At 44.0% G+C, this 26,064-nt stretch overlaps 1 protein-coding gene across 4 annotated transcripts in view; it reads right to left on the reverse strand.

The window, feature by feature from the left end:
* LOC100746284 (irregular chiasm C-roughest protein-like) overlaps positions 1 to 16,480 on the reverse strand; it is a 162,587-nt gene extending 146,107 nt beyond the window's left edge. For 2 of the 4 annotated variants that reach the window (XM_033324507.1, XM_024372150.2), the window contains exon 1: positions 15,492 to 16,480. In XM_033324507.1, the coding sequence (XP_033180398.1) occupies positions 15,492 to 15,619 (128 nt within the window). In that variant the 5' untranslated portion in view covers positions 15,620 to 16,480. The remainder of the gene's footprint in view (positions 1 to 15,491) is intronic. The other 2 variants (XM_024372152.2, XM_024372151.2) reach the window with 2 other exon arrangements.
* Positions 16,481 to 26,064: the final 9,584 nt, after the last annotated feature.

Consider the following 26,064-nt stretch of genomic DNA (forward strand, 5'->3'; position numbering starts at 1 on the left):
GTACCCGCCACGCTCTTCCAAGTAGAACCAAGTAATTCGATTACCACACTGAAATCCCGTTTCTCGCGGGCTTGTTAATTATACGTTCAACGCGATATGCATATTGGCCGCGCATGCAACGCTGCAATACTTTCTGCCGATCCGCGCCATAAATACGAGACGTCGGATGCAATCTGGCCGGAATAGCAGCCCGTTATATTTCCTCGCGACGAGACCTTTCTTCGACCGAGAAAAAGTATGCGGGAAACTAAAAAGGAATGATTAATGTGATTCCACTTATTAGACAACTGAGAGACGAGTAGCATTGGTTTATCGGGATTTTGAAGAACGCTTTACATTTCCAGTGATAATTTTTCATGGTAACTGGAACCGCTCTATTAATGCAGATCTGGTAACAATACACATGAATATATGAATGTTCGATCGGGTGAATACTCTTTTTTGGACTCTTAGAAATTCTAGGAAATATTAAAAAACGAATTTGTAATTGTCATGTTATTATTAAACCGCGGATATTTACACGCTTGTGGGAAATTTAAATGTGCGAAAATATGCAGGATGCGCATAATAAATGAAATATTCAAATTAAAGTTAAAATACTCGTTAAAATATTTAGAGAACGGAGGAAATGCCTGGTTTGGTTCCGTTTCTTCGAGTGTGATTATGATAATACGAATTTGCATAAAGGTTCTGTAGTCTAGTTATTATATTTTAATTATTATTATTATACTGTGTGAGATATTCATATTTTCGCACAATAGAGTAATTTTTTTTCGTGTGTAAAAACACCAGGTTTGCGAACACAGCTTTGTCAAAGCCTTGAAACGAAGATTATATTACTACGATGTTATATGTATGTTGTTACGGACAAAATATAACACTATGTAATAAAAAATATAAAAATGCGTAATACAGAATATAAAAATATGTGCAGGCTTGTATATCATACGTATAATAATTAATTAAATAATATAATATAATAAATAATTAAAATAAGAAAATTACAACAACATATTATGCTGCGAACGTTATAAAATATATAGAAAAGAACGTGAAGTTTTGTCAAACGACAGAGTCGACAACCTTCAATTAGATAGAAAATCTTGTAAATGAAATTGGCTTGTATCAGACGTAAAAAGTATAGAAAGAAGCGGTGAACTGAGAAGTACGGTGGGAAATAAAGTCATAAAACTGGTAGATTTGTCGCTTATGCTATATTCGAGAATTAAAAAACCAATGTCAATAAAATTCTACTTCATGCTGCTATTTGTTGCAGGTTTATCAAGATTTAGGAATGTTTCTAGCAAATGGTTCTGTACATTAAATCATTATTTCTATACGAAACACGTTATCCACGATATGGCATTTGAGTTGCGCAAACAGGACCGGTTGCCTAGTTGAAGTTTCATAATTATCTTCTTGGAACGACTTAGAATCAACGGACGAGACCACTTAACGAGTTGATTGAATACAAACGAATCGATACGAGTATACGGGTCTTTATACCAGAATGAAACGCGGGCTGTGAAACGTGTAGTTGCGATCGAGAGAGAATCCGGAATAAATCGTTCGCCGATTACGGGGAGAAGGCGTCACGGAGAAAACGGATAAAGCTGATGGGTGCCTAACGCGAATGCACGCCTCAAACCATCCTTTCGTACATTCTGATAAATCACCGTTTGCTGATGGTCTTTAGGGAGAAGGATCTTCTGTTGCTCCTATCGTACGGTATTATCTGTGAAATTGCTCGTTCGTCTCTCGTCGAAACGGAAGGACGCGAAGACGATTATCATTCGCAAACGACGATTCGATTATTGACTAAAGAAACGAATCTCCGCTGACGACGAATCGAGTACTCGAGGGGACTTTTGATTCTTAGTAAATGAACGCTGATAACGTTTCACTTTGATCGACCGCTCACGACATGAACGCGTATCTACACGTCGCTCTTAAAATTCGTATTACCAGCCAAGTAAAGAAATTCGTATTCTTGTAATTATTAATTCTTGTTATTTTTTATGTTCGTCATATTTTCAATCATAGAATTTCCCTGACTGCAGCTGTGCCACGAATTTAGGATTACGATGTATATTCTATCGCTGTGAATTTTTAATCAAAATTATCTGCGACCAAGATGCTGCTATACTATACCATCATCACGATCCAACCAATTTACGTGAAATCCTTGAAAATTTGCGGTAATACGCTTTCAATTAACGATATTAAAATTTAGTCGGCGATTCGGGGCTGAAAATTGCAAGTATGCATACTCTAGAATCACCGAAACACGGTTACGATAGTTATAGAGATATGTATCGTCGGGTCGGTGGTAAGTTCGTCTGGAGATTACGCCGCAAAATTCGAGCGTCACGAGCATCGATAACCCGGGCATCGTCGCGTTAATACGTTGACGTTAATAAAATACAATGTACCGTGCTATACACCGGCGCTCTATAATTTGCTTCCTCTCTGTGTCTCTTTCTATCGTCGATGCGCACCGATATACGGCTACCGAGGGACATCGTCGTGAATTATCGCGCGTGTAGCAATAATTATTGTTCCATGCAGCGATTGTAAAAGCGTATTGATCTGTCGCGACCGCTGCGTGGAACCTGTTGTAGTATCGACGGCCAATGAATTATCGAAGGGTATACATACATCCGTTGAAAACGAGACACGGCCACCGATAAAAGAGGCAGCCGGAGGTGGAGGAGCGGTAGCAGGGCGGGCAGGACAGAGAGAAGAAAAAAAGAGAACGAAAGGGGTTGCTTCGTCGAGCGACAACAACGAACAACGATTCACGCGTCGCCTCGGATTGTTTCAACGAATCGATTTCAGGCTCTATATACACAGAGTGGGAAAAAAGCAGGTCGAGAAACCACGTGTCACATTGGCTAAAAAAGAAAAGAAAGGAGAAAAAAAAAAAAAATCAGATTTCGGTTTACGAAATGACTGGAAATGGTAGCACACGAGCTCGTTCCACACATTTCAGTCTCGTGTTGTTCGTCCTTTCGAAAATTACCAGGTGCACCGCGTGGGTGGCAGTTGCCAGCTGATTAACGACCAACGCCGCGATATTACAACGAAAGGGCCAATTCACGGCAATTGATCGATTTACCCGAACGCGTCTGAGCACGCGAGCCGTCACGATAAGGCGGACTTCAGAAAGCGGCGTGCTCATTTGATATATCGTTCCCTGGGACCACGACGTAGAAAATTCCCTCGAAATGGAAAGTGGGAGAACGTCGATGTGGGATGAAGCAACGAAAGGGAAAGCAGGATGGTAGAGAGACAGAAAGACAGTTCGTTGCAGCGTTTTCTTTTCTTTTACGCGACGATCATTGAGGGTGTTTCGTTAATCGAATATTTGCCAGGAGATGCCAACACGATCGATTTATCCGTAAGCAGGAAGGGTAGGAGGATAATAAGTATCACGGATTAGCCGAGGATTCAATGGCGTCTCGGGTCGAAAGCGTGGGAAGGGACGAGTCCTCGAAAGGAACGCTCTCGATGCTCGAGTTCTGTGATCTTAAGCTAGCCTTGGCCGGAAATGCAAACCGATGCTAAGACGCTTGGAACGCCCGGTCATTTATCGCCGTGGCCGGAAGGATGGGAAAAAGTGGACGCTTAAACGATCGCCATTTATCGCACCGCAATGAGAATAGTTACTTTACCTCGGCACACTTTGAACAATCCGCGCTAGCCCAGGCGCTGATGGTTTTTCTGGCCGACCTTCCGGTAATTGCCACCCTGCCTTGAGCAACTTTCCCGCGCCGTTATTTTCCTCCAACTTCTCGACCCGCCCCGGTTTCACGACCTTATCAATGACCACGATCCAGCTGTGTCAGCGTAAACCTTTGCTCAACTTCCAAACAACTTATGAGACCAGGCGTAATTTAATTCATCGATATGAAATTACCAATATTTTCGATTCGTCGTCAGGGAATTGTAACTTGCGCATTTAAATCTAAATGATCATCACCGAGAAAGCAAGAGATCTGACTCGTTGGTAAAGACGCGAATTTTTGTTCCCTTTGTTTCCTGATTGAAAATCCCGATTAGTCAGTAACCTGTTATCTTACTATTTTTAATCACGATTAGAGATGTACAACGACGGGAAATGTCAACGAGATATAAAAACAGAACGTTTGAAGAGAAGCGGAAACAGGAAGTGTCTTATTCTTATCCGTTTATCTACGTTACTTTTAGCAAAAGATTATCTGGAATGCGATTTTAGTGATTAACGGTCATGATTCTCAGCCATCGAAGATCGGATAGACTACAAAATTATCTTACAGTTGGTCGTCGCAAACTCTACTGATATACCGTACGATTTCCATTCGAATGTGAACGAGCTTGGCTACGCGTGGAGAGACAAGTAATCAACGGTCAACCAGTTGGAAAGCCACGTCACGATTACGATACCAACGACGAGTCGATTCGGCGCACGTTGCACGTACTCTTAAACGCCAGCATTTAGGCTGCAGCAGTTTCAATAAACGTGTTGTTTCGTGATCGATCTGGCAGTGAGGAGAGAGAGAGAGAGGGGGGGCGTCAAATAAAAACGAGAATAGCAGACGCAGGCAAAAACCATGCGTTCTTCTTGGTTTACGATTAATTCAAGTGTTGCATCCCTCGAGTGGAAACTAGCGCGCCAGAGGAAACTATATCGGAGCTATTTTACATTCCATATTTCCCGGTTCGTTATTTATGCAAACAGCCGGAATATACGATGAGAAAATGTATGTTTATGCAAGTAATCCATACAAACATTTATTTATGTTTCGAAGGTAGCCTTAACCTTTAACCACCCTGTTCTCCGCTCTATTATTCCTGTCTCTGCTTCGTTTCGAGTTACGTGAAACGGCATTAAATGGAATTATTCGTGTAACGACCCTGCTTGAAAAGAGACCCCTCTCTCTCTCTCTCTCTCTCTTCTTTCCTCTCTTTCTCTCGCTTTGTTCTACTCGCTTATTCTCAATTAAGCATGTTCGTTTAACATGTGTAATTGATTACGCGTCGCTACCGCGAGTCGCGATAATTATTAATACATTAAATATCGATAATTAAAGTAACAACGAGAGAGACACGTAATAACGATAGAACATATTTCATCGTGTATAGAAGCATGTTACGGTTAACACACACGTGTGCGATCGTCGAGCGACGACGGATAGAAATTAAAAATGTAGACGTTTCCTTCGCAAACGTTCCGTCGCACTCTAGTTTTCTTTTTCCCCTCGTTTTTACCTTCCCTTTCATCTCCTTTTTTTCTTTGCTACGAGTAAATCGTCGCAAAGTCGTCGTCTACGTTGGACGTTTGCGATTCGCCAGCCTTTCTTTCCTTTCTCTTTCGACGATAAAGTGACGTTGTTCTCAGAGATGGAGCATCCTCGTGCCTAACTTGCAATTAGCGTCTTCTAACGACGACGAGTCACAGAGCACTACGCTGCGCGTATGGCTCGTCTTCCTCTCTGTGATGTTGTATATTGCGTAAAGCGGAAAGCAAGAGGGAAAACCCGGAGAAAAAGAGAGGAAGGCGAAAAGAAAGAAAGAAAACGTATAGGACAAACACAACAAAACGTATGAGCCGCTTTATTTGATTTCATTTAATTATAGTTATTCCCTTTGCGGCCGGAGAAAAGACTCGCAGACGACAAAGTCGAGCAAATGTTTCATCGTCCGTCTGACGACTCCCGTTTATACATGATTGATCTCGTTTTAAAGTGGAAGAAATGAACGTACTAATTCTTCCGCGATATCGTTTATTTTTATTTCCATGAAAAGTCATCAAGAATGAACAAATGAGGCGAAAGACATAGAGAGAGAGAGAGAGAGAGAGAGAGAGAGAGAGAGGGGAGAGAGAGGAGAGAGAGAGAGAGAGAGAGAGAGAGAGAGAGAGAGAGAGAGAGAGAGAGAGAGAGAGAGAGAGAGAGAGAGAGAGAGAGAGAGAGAGAGAGAGAGAGAGAGAGAGAGAGAGAGAGAGAGAGAGAGAGAGAGAGAGAGAGAGAGAGAGAGAGAGAGAGAGAGAGAGAGAGAGAGAGAGAGAGAGAGAGAGAGAGAGAGAGAGAGAGAGAGAGAGAGAGAGAGAGAGAGAGAGAGAGAGAGAGAGAGAGAGAGAGAGAGAGAGAGAGAGAGAGAGAGAGAGAGAGAGAGAGAGAGAGAGAGAGAGAGAGAGAGAGAGAGAGAGAGAGAGAGAGAGAGAGAGAGAGAGAGAGAGAGAGAGAGAGAGAGAGAGAGAGAGAGAGAGAGAGAGAGAGAGAGAGAGAGAGAGAGAGAGAGAGAGAGAGAGAGAGAGAGAGAGAGAGAGAGAGAGAGAGAGAGAGAGAGAGAGAGAGAGAGAGAGAGAGAGAGAGAGAGAGAGAGAGAGAGAGAGAGAGAGAGAGAGAGAGAGAGAGAGAGAGAGAGAGAGAGAGAGAGAGAGAGAGAGAGAGAGAGAGAGAGAGAGAGAGAGAGAGAGAGAGAGAGAGAGAGAGAGAGAGAGAGAGAGAGAGAGAGAGAGAGAGAGAGAGAGAGAGAGAGAGAGAGAGAGAGAGAGAGAGAGAGAGAGAGAGAGAGAGAGAGAGAGAGAGAGAGAGAGAGAGAGAGAGAGAGGAGAGAGAGAGAGAGAGAGAAAGGAGAAGAAAATGAGAAGAATGATAGCGTTGGATGAAAAGCGGAAACGTTGGTTGGGTTAAAAAAGCCGGGCTGGGCTTTCGAGGTGGCCGCGTTAATTAAAATAATGCTTACGAGATAATTAATTTGCGGCTGGACAAAGTGATGGACGAGCACGCGGCTATGCTGTTCGCGCGACTGGGAATGGGAATATAACGCGAGCCACGAGGATATTTAGTATTCGCAAATTAATCGATTACGCGTAATTGTCATCCCATGTTGGAACACCAAGCCAGTTGATCATTAGGACAAAATCGTTACCTGCGGGAAAGCTTTTCCGTGCTTCGTCGATCGTCGAAAGAAATTCTACTGGTCTGAACTCTCAACTAACGGTCGGAAGCTTGTTTCAACTAGTTAATCACTGGAAAAATACGACACTCATATGGTATTAAAACGACGACCGAAGAAAAGCGATGATATGCGGAACAAGCTCTCGTACCGTTTAATAAGAACTGGCACAACTATTAAACAAATGAACGTTAATTTCATTCAGTGGTTGCTTTTGCTATATTTCCAATGCTACGCCATTTCTTTATTCGACAAATCTCTCGGTCGTTTGGTCGCGCGTTAAACCACATGCGTTCAATTCATCGTGCATGAATTTTCTCTTCTTTTCGAAACGAATCTCCTTCCATATCCTGACGCTTTCATCTCCTCGACACCTTCCTTTCGAGCACCCGTTCAAAGTACACACATTCGATCAGCGTCCATACATTGGGTCGCCAGGTAAGTCGTTTAGCCCCGCGCGAATCCGCCGGACGCGAATCGAATCTCGACGAAAATCAAACCGTTCGCCAGCAAGTTTTCCCCTTCGTGCCGGAATCAAGTTAGCCCGCCGCATTCGATGACTTTTACTCCACCACTACCAGCAGAGTCTGGATTCGAGATCTCGATTTATAAGTTCGTGACCAGGCCAGGGGATATTTGCATTTCGTTCCGGGAGCCGGTGAACCGGTTGTTGAATTTTCCTCGATTTATGCAAATTCAACCGAGACGTTGCGTAAGGATTGGAAGCAAACAGTCACACTTCGGATCATTGCATTTCTCTCTTTTCACTGACGAATTTCAGTCGAATAGAGGTTGTTAGACCAACGTTTATCAAACTAATCGGGAGAATTTGAATGTTTATCGTATGGTAAGTAATGGAAAATTCATACATTGAATTCTTAATATATATAGAGTTAAAGTCAAGATTATCGACAAAGTAGGAAAAAGGTACGACGACTGGTTTTATCGCGCGGGCGAACATCCCTGAAGCTATCGATCTCAATAGATTTTCGGGCTGACGTTTTTTCCAACCGCCACCATCGCTCTTTTATTGCAATTTATCGTATTGTGAGAAACTAATTTCGTCGACCTTTCAAGCTGTCCCTTTCCTTCGAAAAGAAATCAACCAACCTTCGATCGTTGGCATTTCGCGGCCGTAATTCCATTAACACCGACAGTGACGAACTGTGTCGTACACTGGTTATACCGTGCTGTCCCGAACCAAAAATTAATTTTATTTCATTCCGCGAAGAACCACCTGTTACGCAAACCGTGCGCCTGACGTGAAGCGGACTTATGTTTCTTATGTATTCGTAAAATATTGTTTCATACGAGAATAACCATGCAAATTGTTTAAACTTTATTAATACATAGAAATTAACGCGCCAATTCTTAATGTATTTGCTATTCGTCAAATATCGATCAAGCGGCTGTGCGAGGACGATGGAAAAGTCCAAGGTGGACGTGGATCTTTGTATTTTATCAGAACGAAGTGTTATTTCAAATGACATTCCTTCTTTCGTCGTTCGCTTTAATCCATTAATCGTTTTAACTGGTTCAGACCAACGGTGTATTAACGCAGCTTTTCTTCAATCAATTTATATTATTGAATTCTGCTTTTTGATATCGTGCCTATGAAGCGGGATATTCAACGTTACAAATTTTTTATTTAACATTTAAAGTGAATGTTTAATATTTTATTCGTGGTTTAACATTTTAACATTGTTTCTTGTTCCATGTATAATATCATGGAGAAATTAAAATATTTATAACACCGTGATAATTTCTTTTTTCAAATCGTGAACATACTTTTTGTCTCTAAATTCCATAGTAGATTTTTCAGGGTATCCACTATGCTAATGCATATCTCGTATCTAGACAAAACGATGTTTAAATTTACTTTATTTATGTCCTCCAATAACGTTGCTTTTATGTATGTGCAATTTTTATGCACAATTTCATTGCTTGGTTCTTAATCCCTGTGACACACGGATAGCAATTCATACGTTTTTATTTATTCCAGTCGTTGAAATAAGTAGCGTATATGATTCTTTGAGAAAATATATCTACGGACGAGATATATGAACTCTAATAATTTCGACTATTTCTGACATTAATATATCGGGTTATCCTTCTACCGATCGTTATAAAGTGTAATCACATGGAAATAAATGCACAACTAAACTTCTAATACTTACAGTACGATTATATAAAAAAATGTAGAATACAAATATTACAGGAAAACATATTACTATATAATTAAAGAAACAATTTCATTCTAAAAAGAAAATAAATTCCAACAGTTACGTTGGAAAACTAATAAATGGATAAACGTCTACACGATTTGCGATCGTGCTCGCGTAATATTATTTCGACAGGTTGTTTCGTCTGTGACTTGTTTCATCTTTTCAGTCGCACCTCAGCGCGAAATGCACTCGTCGGTTGATGTTCTCGACGACACTCGACTTTTCGTTCGCAGCCTGATTTATCGACGGGTATTCTGGCGCGCGATACCTAGCGCGGTGCGGGTTGTCGTCGCAGAAGAATAACAACCAGAGGAATTGGAAGAAACAAGCGTTCCTCTTCTCGCCCGTACCGCGAACTGCATCCCGGCGGGCTTGCGAGTTACTTTTCTTTTCCTTTTGCCCCTTTATCCGACGTTTCAACGAGCTCGGAAATCGAGCGCAGTCTGCCGCGAAATGCACGGATATTAAAAGCTTCTTATAAAAATTGTGCTAAATTCTAACGCGTCGTGACGTTGACAAATAGACGATAAGTTCACTATTATTAATCCATAAATGATGGGCCTGCGCGTGTTTTAACCGTGTGTGAAATTAATTCGCCTCATAACGCGGTTTTCGTTGAACAAGTGTTTCATGAATATTGGAGAATATCTGTCGGCCCGGTAATCAAGTTTAAAACTCAATTCGCCAAACTGGATTGCACCGTGGAATAACCTAGGTAAATTCGTTACTTGGAAACGTAGTATTGGAAGAAAAGTTCCTCGACAATCGAGTAGAAAGACAGAACGAGAGAGAGAGAGAGAGAGAGAGAGAGAGAGACCGAGATAAGGAAAAACACAGCAGCCTGCCCCGCCAGAAGAAAAGAAATTAATCAGTTGAATTATTAGATATAAACGTGGCTCGTTCTCCGACGAAGGATTGAGCCAATTGAGCCATCTAGGCCATCGACGAATTCGTTGCCCTTTAAGGCCTAACTATCGAAACGACTTTGTAAGTAAAACGGCGCAACAGTGACGTCTGTTCGATCGTAAAGTAGCAAAGAGCCAGTAAACGTGACGCGGTACGAAACATCTTTTAAACTCGAACCTTAACAAGCTGGGTCAACTCGACCATGCCGAGGATCCGTTTTTATGTGCTTTTACTTGATTTGCTTTTACAAGAAGAATCATCGATGGTTACCATAGTGGCAAAAACCTATCTGCGGATGTTGCCCCTCTCTTTGTTCAGCGGTGCGCGAAGCGAAACCGAGAATCAGGTGCACCTCGGTTGTTCGATGACTTTCGGCTCTCCATCGACTTGATTTATTGCATTACAACTAGCACTGACACTTACACCGACGCACACGGCCTGCTACGCCAGCAATCGAAGGGGTGAATTTTATTTACTTTTAGCGAATCGATCGACCACGGAAGACGGAGGAAAGAGGCTGGGCCAAGAGGCAGAGAAGAAGAGAGGTTGCTGGGTCACCGGCAACCCTGGCAAAGCGAACCCAAGAGTTACGTGGCCTCACTACCCCGCCGGCCTTTCGCTTCTCTAACGTTATATCATCGTCTACTTCCTTCGAGGCCGTGAATTTACGCAGACAAATCGGCCCGAACATAGCCACCGATCTTTACCCTCTCAGTCTCACCCGTTGCTTCTCTCTGCTTCTCGTTCTCTCTGTCTGGCGTTTCACGGTTCGTCGCCTCGCCGCACTCTCCAACGAATTACTGTAATATAATGTTCGCTCGAACGTGGCCGTCTTCATAATGTTTCGTTTATCAATGTTTTCGATAGTCCCGTCGATCTACTTCCGCGTTCTTCTTCCATCCATCCTTCCGCTTTCCATCTTCTCATTCGTTGCTGCTCGATTTTCTTTACTCTTCGCCGCGCTCGAAATATCCGGCAACCGGATCACGATACGGGACGCGTACGAAACTCAATCGATGATATCGTGAACGCTGACACGGTAGTAAGGTGCAGATACTTCTTCGGTACGTTCTTGAGGACGTCGACGTTATGAATAGGAGAGGGATATATCGATAGAAGCAGAGAGATTCGGTGAAGCTCGTCGAGAATACGCATTACCCGTTAACGAATGTTCAGAATTGAAACAATTTGCGGAATGAAATTAAAGTTAGCAGGTAGGAAGATCGTGTTCGAGTTACAAACACAGTTTAACCTGTTTATCGCTGACCGGTTGAAAATTGTTTCACAAATTCGCTGGCCGAAAATAACAAACCGAAGGTTTTCGTGCGCTCGATCGGGCCGATGCAACTTCTCGTTCCCAATGCAACACCTCCCTTACTCGGCTCGATCGCGGTGGTGGTTTCTAACTTTCGGTAACTTCTGTTCGCAACGGTGTTTCCATCGGTATCATTCAAATCCGCACATAATTTGCGCTAGTTCCCACCGCGATAGATATTCCGACAACGTTTCATTCGGCCTAACCAATGAAATGTTTTGCAACTATGCAACATGTCTCTGTCTTTCTCTCTCCCTCTCGTTCTATATAGCTCGAATTCTGTACAGCGGAAATACGCAGCCGTTAGAAACGCAACGCGTTAAGGCGAATTTGAGCTGTGTTAATAACGCGCTAACACACAGAGTTCCCTTCGATTTCGAAATGGTGTATCCACGGGTATCGCCAATCCTCGATACTCCATTGTAGGATGCCGTCATTCGTCCATCGAACACCAATAATGATGTATCTACGCTGTTGATGATTTTCACGATGACCAGAGTTTCGTGATAAAACGTTTCGTTTTAATTTTGCTTCTCGTAGCTTTCAATGCATTGTACGTTGGTGATAGAGTAACAGCCTGGCCAGTAAGAAGTAGGAAGACGATGGACCGTTTGTCTATACCATAAAAGAATTGCCAAGTTAGCGACGTTACGTTAGCTTTGCGACGACATATGTTACTTTACGATTCCTTTCGTTTGGTTCCAGACGAAATGTAAACCCCGCTTCCACTTCTACTACTTCCAGACGCATCGTGCTTCCTCTACCCTTCTTTTCGTAAGCTTTTACGGCGCAACGGAAGCCTTTGACTGCATCGCTGCCAAATGGAGGGATAATTTCGCGAAACCAGGTCAAACTTTCGACGCTCGAGTACGTCGGGCGCGTTTTCCTTTTCCTTGTTTTATCACGAGCAACTTCGTTTTTGTATCCTACCCACTTTGGCCCCACCCTTCCCTGTCTTTATTTCTTTCTCCTAAATGATTATATTTCCTAACTTGATTCGCCGAGGGACGCCTGCGAAAGGATTTGGCTCTGGCCAAGAGAGTTCCGAATATCCACGAGTCGAGCGAGATAAATGGATTATTTTCGATTCGAAATTGCTCCTGTTCGTGAGAGCACGAGCTTTGGCACAGTGATTCGAGCATACTGCGTGTCATCGTCCCTTGCAATCGTATTGGGGGTGATACGGGGCAGGGCGCGTTTTCGCGAAACGAGAGGGTCGTATCCAAGTTCAAATTTTCAGCAGAGACGAGTCTTTGTTGCCCGTTAAAATGTCCCAGTAATATCCCATTCCCCTTGCGTATTACGTTCGTTCCTCTGTTCTGTATCGTTCTATCCCAGCGCGTATGTTTCTCCGAGCTTTTCCCCTATTTTCTATCTTTCTCTTTCTGTCTCTGTCCTCCTGCTATTTTTTATTTTTTCTGCGACACGACTGTAAATAACTAGGTGCTGCGGTGAAACCAATCTGCTGTATTGAAAATGAAAATATTTATACTTTCGGAGAGATAAGCACGGGTATCGCGCTCATCAGCATTGACCGCCCTGTTGATTTTTACGCAACGTGACTTATTATTTTCAAATAAAAGCGAATAATAATTATCCTTACGGTTGCTACGCCACTCGGTACCGTACCGTCCTATTTTACTAAAGTTTTCAGAAAATATAATGGATGTTTCTCGAAGCGGTAATGGGCGGATAATATACTTATCAATACGTATGATCCGTTATTGGCGCTCGTACGACGAGTTTATTTGCATTCATCCATCCTTCTCATCCATGTACGGATGATGCTAGTACAAGAGAACTTTGTTAATCAATCTCGTGTATACGCGGAGACTTTCTTTGGGTCGGGAATAGTGAATCGACAAAAAGGAGATGATATAACGATCTCGTGTACATAGGAGAACATAGGATGGGAACCCGGTGGCTCGGTGCAGTCTGAAAATCTATTTCCTATTTATTTGCCTCTTTTTTATCATCGAAACGCCGGAACAATACGCGGCTTCAAAAAAAGGAAAAGCGAAAGTTAATACGGCGATACGTCGATAAAACTGGCGGTAACGAAAATTGGATTATCTCCTTTCGTTTCGTTTGTTCGGTTGATTTCACGCAGAAATTCAGCTACGCGGGAAAAAATGTCGATGTTTCGAAAAACTCCTTTTTCTTATAATACAATTGAAACTATGGGATTGCGAGACGCGAGCGCTACAGAGAGCTTCGTCCGTGTTTCGCCATCGTGCGAAGCAACTACGCGTACGAGTACTGCGTGTAAGTACGCAAATTTGAAGAGAACAAAAAAAGAAAAGCACTCGGGGAGAGACAGAGTCGGAAAAAGAGGATGAAATAAGCTGGGGGTCGTGCAACGAAGGAGTTAAAACCAGGGTTACATCTTCTCTGACGTCATTTCGTGTCGCGTCACCGAAAATGTAGCCGCGGTGAGCCAATTAAAATACACGGTCGGATTACGAGATGCCGGGTCATGAGGGTTTCAAGCATTAGGCAAATGCGATACGCAGAGGACGCATTGACATTCGTGGCCCCGGAGCAAAAAGGGTACACTGACGCGGCGGCGAATAGCCGAGAACAACCGCAGCTTTCGTGTTACCTTTGTTCTGAAATTATTCAAGGCTCCCGCGGCTTTTTCGCCGCACGCGGCCAGACCTAATCCTGTATCTTTAAGGTGAGATTACACGATGCCCTCGTTCGAGCCGTCGTTTAATATCGTGGCCGGAGAACGAATGAAATTAAAATTTGACCAACTCCCGGTGGCTTTGACGCGGACGAAACACATCGCGCGCACCACGTATCTTCTCCTATCTCTGTACGTGCACGCTGCCGTGAAACTGCTTTAGTAATCCGGTGACTCAGGATTTTCTACGGAACTGAAACGACCGACGTGAGTTCGTTATTGAAGCAATAAAATGCTCCGGATACGAGCTTTCTCGTTGATTCCTTTTCAAAAACGATTCCAAAGGAGCTTATCAGGGATTTTTGACGTATCTACGTGCAGCGCTTATTAAAGACTCTAGGAGCACGATGTGACATATCTCGTACACATATATATATATATCTATCAATTGAAATTTGTCGTTCCATGGAATTTCGATTCGCCGTTCCATAGGGCAAATTGAAAATATTTGACGACAACACGGCGAAGTGATTATTCCCTTGAGAGACTACGCGTCTTCTCGTACATCGAAGTAGTGGGAGGATGAGCACGTAGAAAATTGGCGAGATCGTTTTCGACAAATCCTTCTTCTCGTTAATTATACGCCAAGCATTAACGCAACCATTAATCAACGGGGCGAAAATCTAAAGCACGTCTTGCCCGTGGCGTATCTAACGGGCTACGCGTTTTCATATCGACCGCGTAAATTTCTTCGCAGGCTAATGGCATTAAATTCCCTTGCGCGCCATTTAATTCCCGCGCCCTGTATGCAGCGCCAGCCTATTCCACACAGAAATCGATACCATAACGACGCGTGCCTTACATTTATCTCCCTGTCGTAGTCTCGCTATCCCTTGTCCTGGAATCACCGAAAACGCAATCTCTACGCTCGGTCCTATATACCTTAGTCTAAGTCACGTATCGCGACAATCGTTGAATATCGATCCTGCGTGAATGTTTTAACACGCGCGGCACGAACGTGCGTTGTACCAGCCGCCGGAAATCGTTGTTGTGAAAGACCTCTCGCGCGTTTTTCGTGTATTTCGCGTTTTTATATACCATCGGCGAACGAACGCGGTAAGTGGATCGGGTGATATCTTTTTATATGTTTTTATATTCCTCGATCGTCTGAAAGACTACGAATGACGTGAGATTTTCTCAAGTACCGTTCTGCTATCACGTGTATGTCAGCACGCGGTTGCACGGTGTGCCGTATGTTCCCTACGACCACACATGCGCTCCAAAATATCCGCGAGAACGAGTATCGGAGAATTGTCAATGGAGTTACTTGTCCGGAAAGGAATTCCCGTTCAAAATACCACAGCAGTATATATAGGGACATTGGCGTGGCGCCGCAATAATAGTCTTAACCCTCTAAACCAACGAGAACGCCGATAACCATTCGCATTGACCGATTAAAGAAGAATGTTGCACTTACCTGCCGGTCGTGTGTCGTCTCGATCTACTTCTTGCAAGATTCGTGTTATCCCTGGTCGTAGTGCGTCGCGTCGGCACCGCGTTGAAAATAGAGAAATCCATGGTGTACGCCGCGAGGAATCCGACCATTGTTCACTGGAAATCAACGTTTAACGCACTATATCAACATTGCATAACGTGACACGATCGGCGTTTGAACCGGCACCGACTTAACCAGATCATCAGAGAATGTAATCTCACGACAGACAGACACGATACAGCCACGTCCGAAATCAACTCCTTCGCTAGCCAACCTCCCGACACCCCGGATATGCTCTATCCCTCACGGGAACTGTCACACGTGTTACAGAGTTACCACGGTTCACTATATGGTTGTACGCAAATCACTATCCGACGTCGCGGACACACTGTTCGCTTCTCACTTCAGTGCCACTTGTCCGCGACGTAGTCCCGATCCATTCACACAAAACCTCGAGAATCAGAACCTCTCCACTGTGTCGTGTGTGTAAATCACTGCAATGACATCGTCCCAGGAGCGGGTACGCCACTCTATCTCATCGGCGAGGACGATGCACGAGGCTCATACTGTCAGGAGGAAGCGATCGAGACGGTGTCGAGCGGCCCCGACGATCTTCTTTCGCCACCACCGTGCAGCATCACGGCATTCGCGTCGCGGAACTTTCTCACACTCGCGTGTCTTCCGTAGATCGTACCGATGGGGGTCACACGAAATCGCACTCGACGTCGACTACGCGTTTCTACTGACGGACGGAGGCAAAGATCCAAAGACTGGTACACAACACGAAAGATGAGAACACGGTAAGTGACGCGTCCGATCGGCGAACAAGTTTCTTTAGCGTGGTTTCGTGCTCCCTCGAATACGATTGTTTGTTCGGAGCTACGACGTCAACGGAACGAGCTCAACATAAGTAACCCGTCATCCGACTCGCGCGAGAGTTGGTAGGAAACTACTCGCGAGTTCTTCGTCGAGCGTACTTGCATCCCCACCACTGGTCGCGCAACTGCACCCCACCACTGGCCTCGCGTAGGGCACACGCGCCCCTTACCCCCTCCTTCTAATGGGCACGCACCGAGCTACCCGGAGCGTGACACACGCTCACGCTTCTGGTGGGGGCAATGGTCGCGTGGCGGGCTGCTCTCGCGTGGGGGTAGAGAGGGCAAGGGGTACAATCCGTACGAAAAGGGAGCGACACGCGGTACGAGAGAGATACGTAGACACGGCGCGTTCGCGCAGGCGTACTGCTCTCCTGCGGGAATGTATCCCCGTGAAATGTACGGTAAGTACGTACGGGATAACGAAGACCGTGGGGTGCAGAGACCTCTACTACGGTCTACGCCACTGATGGCGTACAGACACCATTGTACCATATACAGCGTATACCATGATCCATGTTCTTGAAATGTTTAAAGGTTAAAAAACAGCCAGCTGATTCGCTCGTGGGATTTTTAAATGAACCGCCACGACTACCGATGAAAGTATCGAAAGCCGAGATGTCCCGTTCGAACTACGTTCGCGCCTCGTGGCGTACTGTTCGAGCGTTGGACAAGACGGTGGACAAGAGAATTCCTAGCGTCTGCTCGGTGGACGTAGAGGAATGTCAAACAGGCTGGGTAGAAGTTTGCTCGTATAATAGCGCAGCCTTGAGCGCGATATGTCTTTAGAGCTTAGGTTTCGCTCTGCCGAAGGGTAAACGTTTGCCATCGACAAATATTTGTCAACGTTCGCGGCAAGGATACTTGGCCGCTTCCTTCGGACCAAAACGTGTCTGACTCGTACGGAGGCTCGTCATTAAATTTCGAATACATTCGGTATCGTTTGGCCGTGCGCTTGTAACGGGAGGATCGGCGCGCGTGCGCCGTTCGATCCTGCGGCATGCGTCCTCCGGAAGAAATGTAGGTAAACGCGTATAGGTAGGAGAATGACAGGGATGTCGACGTCGACGGTGACGATGACGGGGATCGTGCCAGTGGGAAGCTCTTCAGCGACAGCGACGACGATGATAACGAGAGTTACGCCGGTGTTACGCGCTGTCTAGAGGGAATATCATCTCGTAACCGGCAACTCCGCGCCGTTGAATATTTTACATTCATACGCGATGGTAAGGACAGACAACGCCTGACGGGAAATGCTTCGATTTCTACTGAATGGCTCGAAATCACCATTCGAGAACAAATAGAGATGTTATCCGTTCTACGGTTTTCTTTTTGTAATTCAAATTTCACTTTGCCAGGATATTTATAGATCAACGTCGACTAATGTAGAGCGAAACGAAAGAAAGAGTCGGAGTATTTTTACTTTGAAAAGGAACGCCGTTCGCCTGGAAGGTTACTCGGCTAATCGGAAAACTTTATGTTAAGAATTTAGAAGAAACCCACGATCTTGTTTAATTTAGTTTGAGTAGTAGCCACTTCAACAGAGGACCATGAGACGGTAGAGGGAACCGTAAAATGACATTTCGTTTGACGTAACCGACGGTGATAACGAGAAGTGGTAGTGCTAGGTTACGTGTTTCCTCGAGAGGATATTAATCCGTAATGATGCACTCAGCTTGCCTGGATCTTCCAAGTTTGCGTACTGCGATGCAGACACAGAGATATCGGAGGCCAAGGAAGAGCGCGCGCCGCGTACTGCGACAGGGGATCTGAACTTGCAACTCTGGCGTTCGCGATAGCAACCAGTTTCATTGAAATTCACCCTCATGAATACTGTCAATACACTCGATCGGGACACTGCACCTTATCGATCCTGGTCTTCTCGATTAAAATGTTACCAGCCGTATCAATTGATTGAGGGATACTGACTCGATGTCTGTCGTGCGTCTGTCTTGTTAGACAGAATACCGATAATAGGATGCTTTCGAACGTAAAACAACAACATAATGATTAGAGGAAATCAAATCTGCGACAATCTTTGTAAACGTATGTAGTTAGATAGTTTCTTTAATTAAACGCAATTTCATATTTCCTGGCTTTTTCTCTTTTACCGCATAATTTCCCTTTTTAAATCTCGAGCAACGAAGTGATTTACTTCTTCTATTTTCGTAAGAGGCGAACAACGCTTGCGCAGTGAACTCCTGTGGGATCGTAAAAATGCATGGGATAAAGGAAGAGAGGATGAGAGAGAGAGAGAGAGAGGGAGAGAGAGAGTAAGGTTAAGTCTCGATCTCTTCTGGAACACCACTCTCTCTTTTTGCCCCGAACGGTGAGAACCGTCAGCTCTCGACGACGTGGAGTTCCTCCATCCTTTTCCTGGCTGGGAGGTTACCAGGCAAATCCTCGGACACGAGATTAAGCGGGACTGCGGCTTAATTGATTTTCTAATGTGCCGTATTAATGGATTGATCCGAGGCGACGACCTCGAAGTTTGCTATTGTCGCGCGTTCGACCAACGGGAATATCGACCCTTTACCCACCTACACGCCAGTCCTTAGAAATCATTCAGCCACCTACCTATCGCTTTCAGCGACATAGAACCGATGAACCGCGCGAAACGACGAGTAATTATCCGAAAGTAACGACCACGTCACAAGAAACGACGTAATGCCACGAAAATTCTGTTACTTTAATACTGCAATTAATTTAATACGCAATCTCTTTTTAATCCCATTCGATTTCTCGTAACAAGAAGACTTCTTCCTCGATTTTCTTCAACGACGAGGAAATTTTTATTCGACCGGTATTTGTCAGGTGACAAACACGAGGAACATCGCTTCGCGGCTGCACGATTTTCCGTCATAAATGCGAAGAACGCTTCCGCTTCCGTCTATAAAAAGTGACAACTGCTTGTTAGCCTAACAGCTTTCACCGAGAACTCTCGCTTTCTTCTACTGTTCCTTCGTGGAAAAATACTACGTATTTCGTTCAGCTCGGCTTAGTCTTAAATATTACAGATACTTGGAGCGAATTTCTTCGACTTAATGGTATCCGCCCGAACGTTTCGTACGATTTGAATTTTCAAACTGTTTATTGCTCACTCGTCACTCTTGCTTGTTCTCGATGTTTTCTTTGAAATCTGTTCCGATATCTCTTGTTGCTTGTCCTCCGTTCCATCCTTCCCCGTACTATTCATCTCCGTACCGTGGAAATCGACAGGCAGAGCGTAAAAGTGGTCCCGAGCGACGCCATTAAAACCGATCGTGCCAGAAACATTTTGCGGGCCTCGGGAGTGCGCCCGTTCCGCTGTAATGCAACGTGTAACGTGACTCGATACATTAGAAGGTGCACTTTAGATCACGCAGAGATTTCATCACGGGAACGTTCAACGATCGTTGCCACGCCGTCCAAGCGTTTAAGATCGATTCGCGATATTGTACCAGGTAGATTCTCCATCTACGATCCAATGATTTAAAAAGATAGCGCCTTGCGTCGTCTTCCTGTTTTGCTCCGGGCACTCCAGCATCACCAAGATATCTCCCGTCAGACAAGCATCATCATAGACGATTAATACAATCGATACAAACGTGACGACAGAACCGTTTAGCAGGGTTTGTAAATCGATGACTTGACATATTCACCTGACATCGATTTTATCGATAACAGAATTTGATTCTATTAAATTCACCAGCTACCGTATTAAGATACTAACGATTTCTCTACGAGTTCCACAATAAAGGAAGAATTAATAAAGAAACGAGAATCGCAAGTTCGTTCTGTTCACCCGTCACATTTCCTAACGAAGGAACGTCTTCATTCGTATCGCTGCATTTCTTCGCTCATCTTTTATTCAGCTTCCTTAACAAGAATATTCGCGGTCTCATAAATTAATGGTTGCCCCTGTGTCACGACGGTGGATCGTTATTTGTAATGTTCATCCCCTGTATATCCGGTAGTTCCGGCGCAACTGCCGGTGAAATATCGCGACGCGCCTATTAAAACGGCGAATTTATACTGGAACAATATGTTACAGGAGAGCGTTAGTCGTAAGCCAGATTTAAAACTACTTATTCCATGAAGAATTTTTCTTTCCTGGCGCGACGTACACCGGAGTAAATTTCAAAAGTCGGACAAATTCCAGGTCACGCCTCGAAATCGCTCTATTCGAGGGGTAGACGGCAAGAACGAGAAACGTGGTCAGCCGCGGTGATTCTGGGACAAGGATTTTTGCAGCACGCGCCTCCATATAAACTTCGTCCGTATTTGCCTAAGGACTTGGACGGCAAGAAACCAGTCGACGAACGAAAAAACGCTCGGACATATTGCCATTGTGGCAGAAGGCCAACTTGGAATTTCGTTCGCGACTCGGTCGCACGTGAATTCAATCGATGCATGCCGTGTCTTCTGGATAGATACGAAAGTATGTTTATGGCTCGTCCGATGCCAAGCTATTGGCTTTTATTCGTGTCTAATCTTTGCCAATAGTTGGAGTGATTACGTAGGTGTGTTTCGGCGTCCTTCAGGACACCTAACGTACTGGCCAACGTATTATCGAGATAAGAGGTACTAGGATTCCCGAGAGAATCGGAGTGTTTTCCGATAATATTATAAATTCGAGCCTCTGATAATTCGAGATCTGCTCTGCAACGGAGCCATCGTAATGTCACCGAACGAATGGGACCAAAGAACTCGATTACGGGCCACGTTCGATCGCAATATCAACCCCCGCACTGGATATTCAATCGAGCTTGGTCTCGACTACAGAAAGCCTGCTGCTGCTGCTGCTCTTTTCTCCAAAATAATAAAATCAGAGGGCGAACGAAACTGACTTTTATCGATTCCTAACACGACGATCGTTCCCTTTTCAGTGTCATGGATTTTTTCGTCCCTTCCCTTTTTCTTTCCAGATCCTATGCGAAAGATCTATATCTGTCTCGAAATTCATCGTTATTTCGTGCCGAATATATATTTATTTTACGATACGTTTGATTTCTTATTCCCGATAAGAGGAGCTTTCGCATTTCCGAAGCTTTTCAGGTTGAAACGGGGATGATAGCCAATAACGCTAAGCTATAGAGGGGAGAAATATATATTTCCTTGTAGGGTTATAGGCTCTTAATCGAGCTATTTTGTCGTCACTCGGTAGCATGCACGCCATTTCCTAACTACATTTTCTCGTGTATCACGCTTCGCTGCGTATTCCGAGGCCGACATAAATTTGATCGTGCATTTCGACGTTGAATAATTCTCACAGATTTCCTCGGTGCTGTGTATTCGAAAAGACGATCATTCAGAAGCCAACTTGTGGTTGTCCTTAATGCACCTATAATAACCATTCCTCTCGCCTATCGTACTTTCTTTCTTTCCCTCCTTCTCTCCTTTTCGTATCGTTTCCGTTTTTCCTGTTTGACTTTGGACCATTCAGTTCGTCGAGTACGATGAATTATTAATCGGCGATTTTCGCAATTTTCTCTAGTCAATATTATTCTACCGTGCTCAAATATGTGTAATGATACCGTACGCGGACCGTACGTGTATCTCCATTCGGAATCTTTCGTTATCATCGTCTATTGATATAAGCTTTATTAATGCGCCGCATTTTCATGGAAGTTACACTGCTGCAAGTTAATTAACGGGCGAAGATGTGTTCGGGGAGGAATTAAACCGAATTTCCGCCTGGCGCTGAGGCTTCGCAGCTCGGTAGTAATCCTTTACCGGCGTCGATAGCAAACATCGCGGCAGCGATCCTGTAAAAACAGATTCGGATCGTACTCACGCAACGTACGCAACGTACTTGGCGTTGCGCGCCAAGAGCAGTTTTCATTTTATCAAAGAGAAACCATTATTTTCTTTCTCGTGGTGAGAAAGACACGAGGAGCAGAAGGAATAACGTGTATAAAAAGTGGCAAAAAGCGTGTCAGGAAAACTTTGTTCGACGAATAAACGCGGTTTTGTCCAAGTTACCGAATCGTAGCATTTTTGCGAGAAACAATAGCAGTTTTTTCTTCATCTTTACACTCCGTTCTTTTTCTTTTTATTTTTTTTCATTTTTTACTTCTATTCTCGTCCGATCAAGAGCACGAACAATGGCCTAGCTTTTATTGAAAGTTATATTATCGACAGCCGGGAAAACGATTTCCGTAACGATATATCACCAACGATTCATCCATTTCATTTTCACCGCGATCTCTTGCGGCAATGTTACGACTCAGCGTCGCTCGTTTCCACCTCTACAACCCTCTCCTCGACTGGAGAACTGTGTCGAGTGGCGTTGGATACGTTTCGAGCTTCTTCCTTCTGCCTACCGTTTCTGTCGGCCTCGAGACGCTTCGCGTTTCCCTTTGCCTTCGCCTCTTACCGCCGTCTTATCCATCCCTTTATTCGCCTACCATTCCCCGATGCGACGCGCTCGGTGGCGCGCTTTCAAAGAAATACCAATTTGTCGAATTATTGCGTTCAAAAGGGTCGCTCAGTTCTGTTCCCGACTTTTATGCGCGAGACAACCGTTTCGTTCGCCTCTTCTCCTAATCGTTTCCCATTTCCTCGCGCCAAAGACGCTCCGCGCGACACAGACGTTCCAGCTGAACTCCGGATAAGTCGAAATTAATATTACGACTCGAAAGTAGTTTCGATAAAGTTGAAAAGCCAATCGGCGCTCGCATCGAGTAGACGATAAAACCGCTTATTACTTTTGTCCGCGAGTTTTCTTTAACGACTTTGTGTAGTTTCTCGAGTGGCCGTTTCATCGGTTATAGATGCCGTGGTAATGTATTTGTCTCGGATTTTTAACCCCTCGAGCCTTTCTTAAAACTCTGTAAACGATCCTTCGCTTGCCCCCTCCTTCTCCTCGCGATTATGCATTATTCTTTTTTCGTCGTTTTTACAGCTTCGTATGTTCCGTTAACCTGTTGCCTCGCGAATTTTTTCGCGACCAAGCCTCTTGAATAATGCATGACGAGATAAAGACAGTAGTGAAAAAAATTACATTTCCACCAGTCGTGCGGCTCGAATTATGGCAGATGGCAAGAGAATTCGTTGCTACGCGCTACGAGTGCCATTCGTATTTGTCACGTTGCGCGATAATCTACGCTCACGAGTGCTACTACAGTGACTACTTCGTAATCTTTGTCCTGTTATTTATCCCATTATCCAGATAATCTTTCATATATCGTCGAGACCATTTACTGCATAACTACGCGAAACGTAGCGAACATAAACAAACGATGGCATAACATTTATAGCGACAACTCCTAATTTACAACTTACAAGTATCCATTGTATAGAACCATTTGAACAATTTAACAATTTTGTTTTCTTAAATGGATTTTCCTAAAATATATGTTTTCATATATACGTCTCGTTTCAATCTTTTCGATAAATTTAGTAATCGAGTTGTAAAGTTATTCTTGTTATATACAGCATAATTTTCAGAGCGAATTGTGATACTGCTATGATAATAAGTAGCTCGTTTTTAAAGTTAATTTTTTCAAATATTAAAAAATTGCCGATTTTTGACACGTATTACGATACAACAAGTCGATAATATGAATTTTCGGTGAACGTACGTGGATCAAGAGAAATTCTGTTTCACGAGCGAAATCATTTTACAACCAACATGATTTCTACGGTAACCGATCAAGAAGTTACGCCCCAGGTATTTTCGGGGTAACCGTAGATTAATTATCAATCGACAGATCCAGCGAGATGCCCAATCGCAAACGTGCAATAGAATAACGAGAAAGCGATCGAAGCTACAGCAGCGATGCGCAACTCGTCGGGACTAAATGTCAGATAATGCGGTCGTATTGGAACTGTTCTCCATTGTTCCGCGACCGGAAACTTCCTTTCTCGCTCCAACCAATTACGTCCACTTCAATTAAGCATCCGAAATCAGCACGGCCGAGAATCATGGAAACGCGCGAATCACGCGAATACTTCATGTTAATGAGAGGGGAAAAATGGGCTGAGCATCATTTTTAATGGCTCTGCTTAATGCTGTTCTCCCTGTTCGAGAATATTGCAATCGTTCGAATCGTTTTCGAGTGCCGATGATCGTATAAAAATGTATCTGTTGAAAAATATTACGACTGTCGAAATGGGAATTTTGTACTGTTTATTTCGGATCAGTTTCGAGTATCGAATTTCAAATACTGATTGTGAGTTTCAGGATGAGTGGGAAGAAGAAGAATGACTGAAAGTACATATTTGGAGTTAGGGTAGGAAAGATGAGGTTATTCGAGGCTTTGGATGGGCATAAGTGGAATGTATTGTGAGAATGCAGCGAGAGCGTAGCTTGTTTGAAATAAGCGAAAGAAAATGTGATACAAGAAGAAAAATGTGCGCGTGAATTTATTAAAGATGCGTACTTGATATAATCCACGAACAGTAGTAGTCGAGATTTGTTAACTTACATTGTCCCATCAGTGACTGGAAAGTTGACTAATGGAAACTACGTAGGTCTGATTGGTTTTCAACGTAATACAGTCACATTCCATGGCAAAATCTTAAAAATAAAGTATACATATTTTCGTTATTAGATGAAATAGTTATATTTACGAATCGGAGTAGGAGCGAGCACAACTTTTCAGTATTTTTTATTTTGGAATTGTTTTAACTCTTCCTGGATTAACCTTTTCCGCTCTGCTGGAAATAATCCAAGAAAATCTCCTTCACAATTAATAATTGTTTCCTCGAAACAAAGAAGATATTTCATCCGATCTAGAAACGAATCTCTCTGCACAAGTAACCATTTGTTTGCTCCACCAATCAAGCCAGCCTAGCCGTGCACGATTTCTTTAATCCCTGATCCTAATATCAGCGGGGAACACGTTCCTCTGTATCTTAATTGAAGGCAGCACGTGACGCCAATGAATCGCAGGTGAAACGGTTCGAACAAACTGGCCTGGAAGTGGGGCGACAGAGCGAAAGGAAGCCGGTGTCGATAGTCGACCGTGACTACTTGTTAAAACGAGTCTGACCATGGTTGGCGCATTCCCCTTCCAACGACACTTTCAAACTTGCCAAATTTCCAAGCGATCCAAACTATTTCGCTGCACGAGAATCACGCGTGTCTTCGTCGATCTGACTAATTTTAGTTTCCATACTCGGGAAAGAACGTCGAAGATCGCATATAGTCGAGGACATGAAAGACTCCGACTGTTTGATATGTAACGCGTCCTGCAGTCTCTTCTCGAGAAATACTCTTCTAAATCTAAATCGTTACCGAGTCTTTATACACTTTCGTCGGCCGCAGCCATTCGTTACATAGCAAGACACAGGGTAGCCGTTTGTCTTCTTAAGCCTTCACAAATTTTCCGAGACCAGATGGCTCGTTTGACGCCATCTCGGTTTCTGGTGACACGTAACGACGCTAATCGCGGAATAAGCGACGAGGATGAAAGTTTGACGGCTGAACAACGCGAAAAAAATGGAGGGAGGAAAGAGAAAACGATCGGCCGACTGCGTCGAAGGGAGAATTGGCCTTATCGTTAAGGGCTGTGATAGGGTAGTTGGCAAAGGCGAAGGAAAGCATCGAGTTTGTTCTGGTCGGGGCAGTTGGTCGGAAGGGGTTCGAACAAGCCTCGGGGAGTGGATTTGATAAATGCCATGACATCACGAGAGCAATTATCCCTGCCACACTCTATTTGCAGTTCCCTTGCTCTTTTACCACCCCTCGCGAC

Source organism: Bombus impatiens, unplaced genomic scaffold (genome assembly GCF_000188095.3).
Source record: "Bombus impatiens unplaced genomic scaffold, BIMP_2.2 scf_3474, whole genome shotgun sequence".
Taxonomy (NCBI): domain Eukaryota; kingdom Metazoa; phylum Arthropoda; class Insecta; order Hymenoptera; family Apidae; genus Bombus; species Bombus impatiens.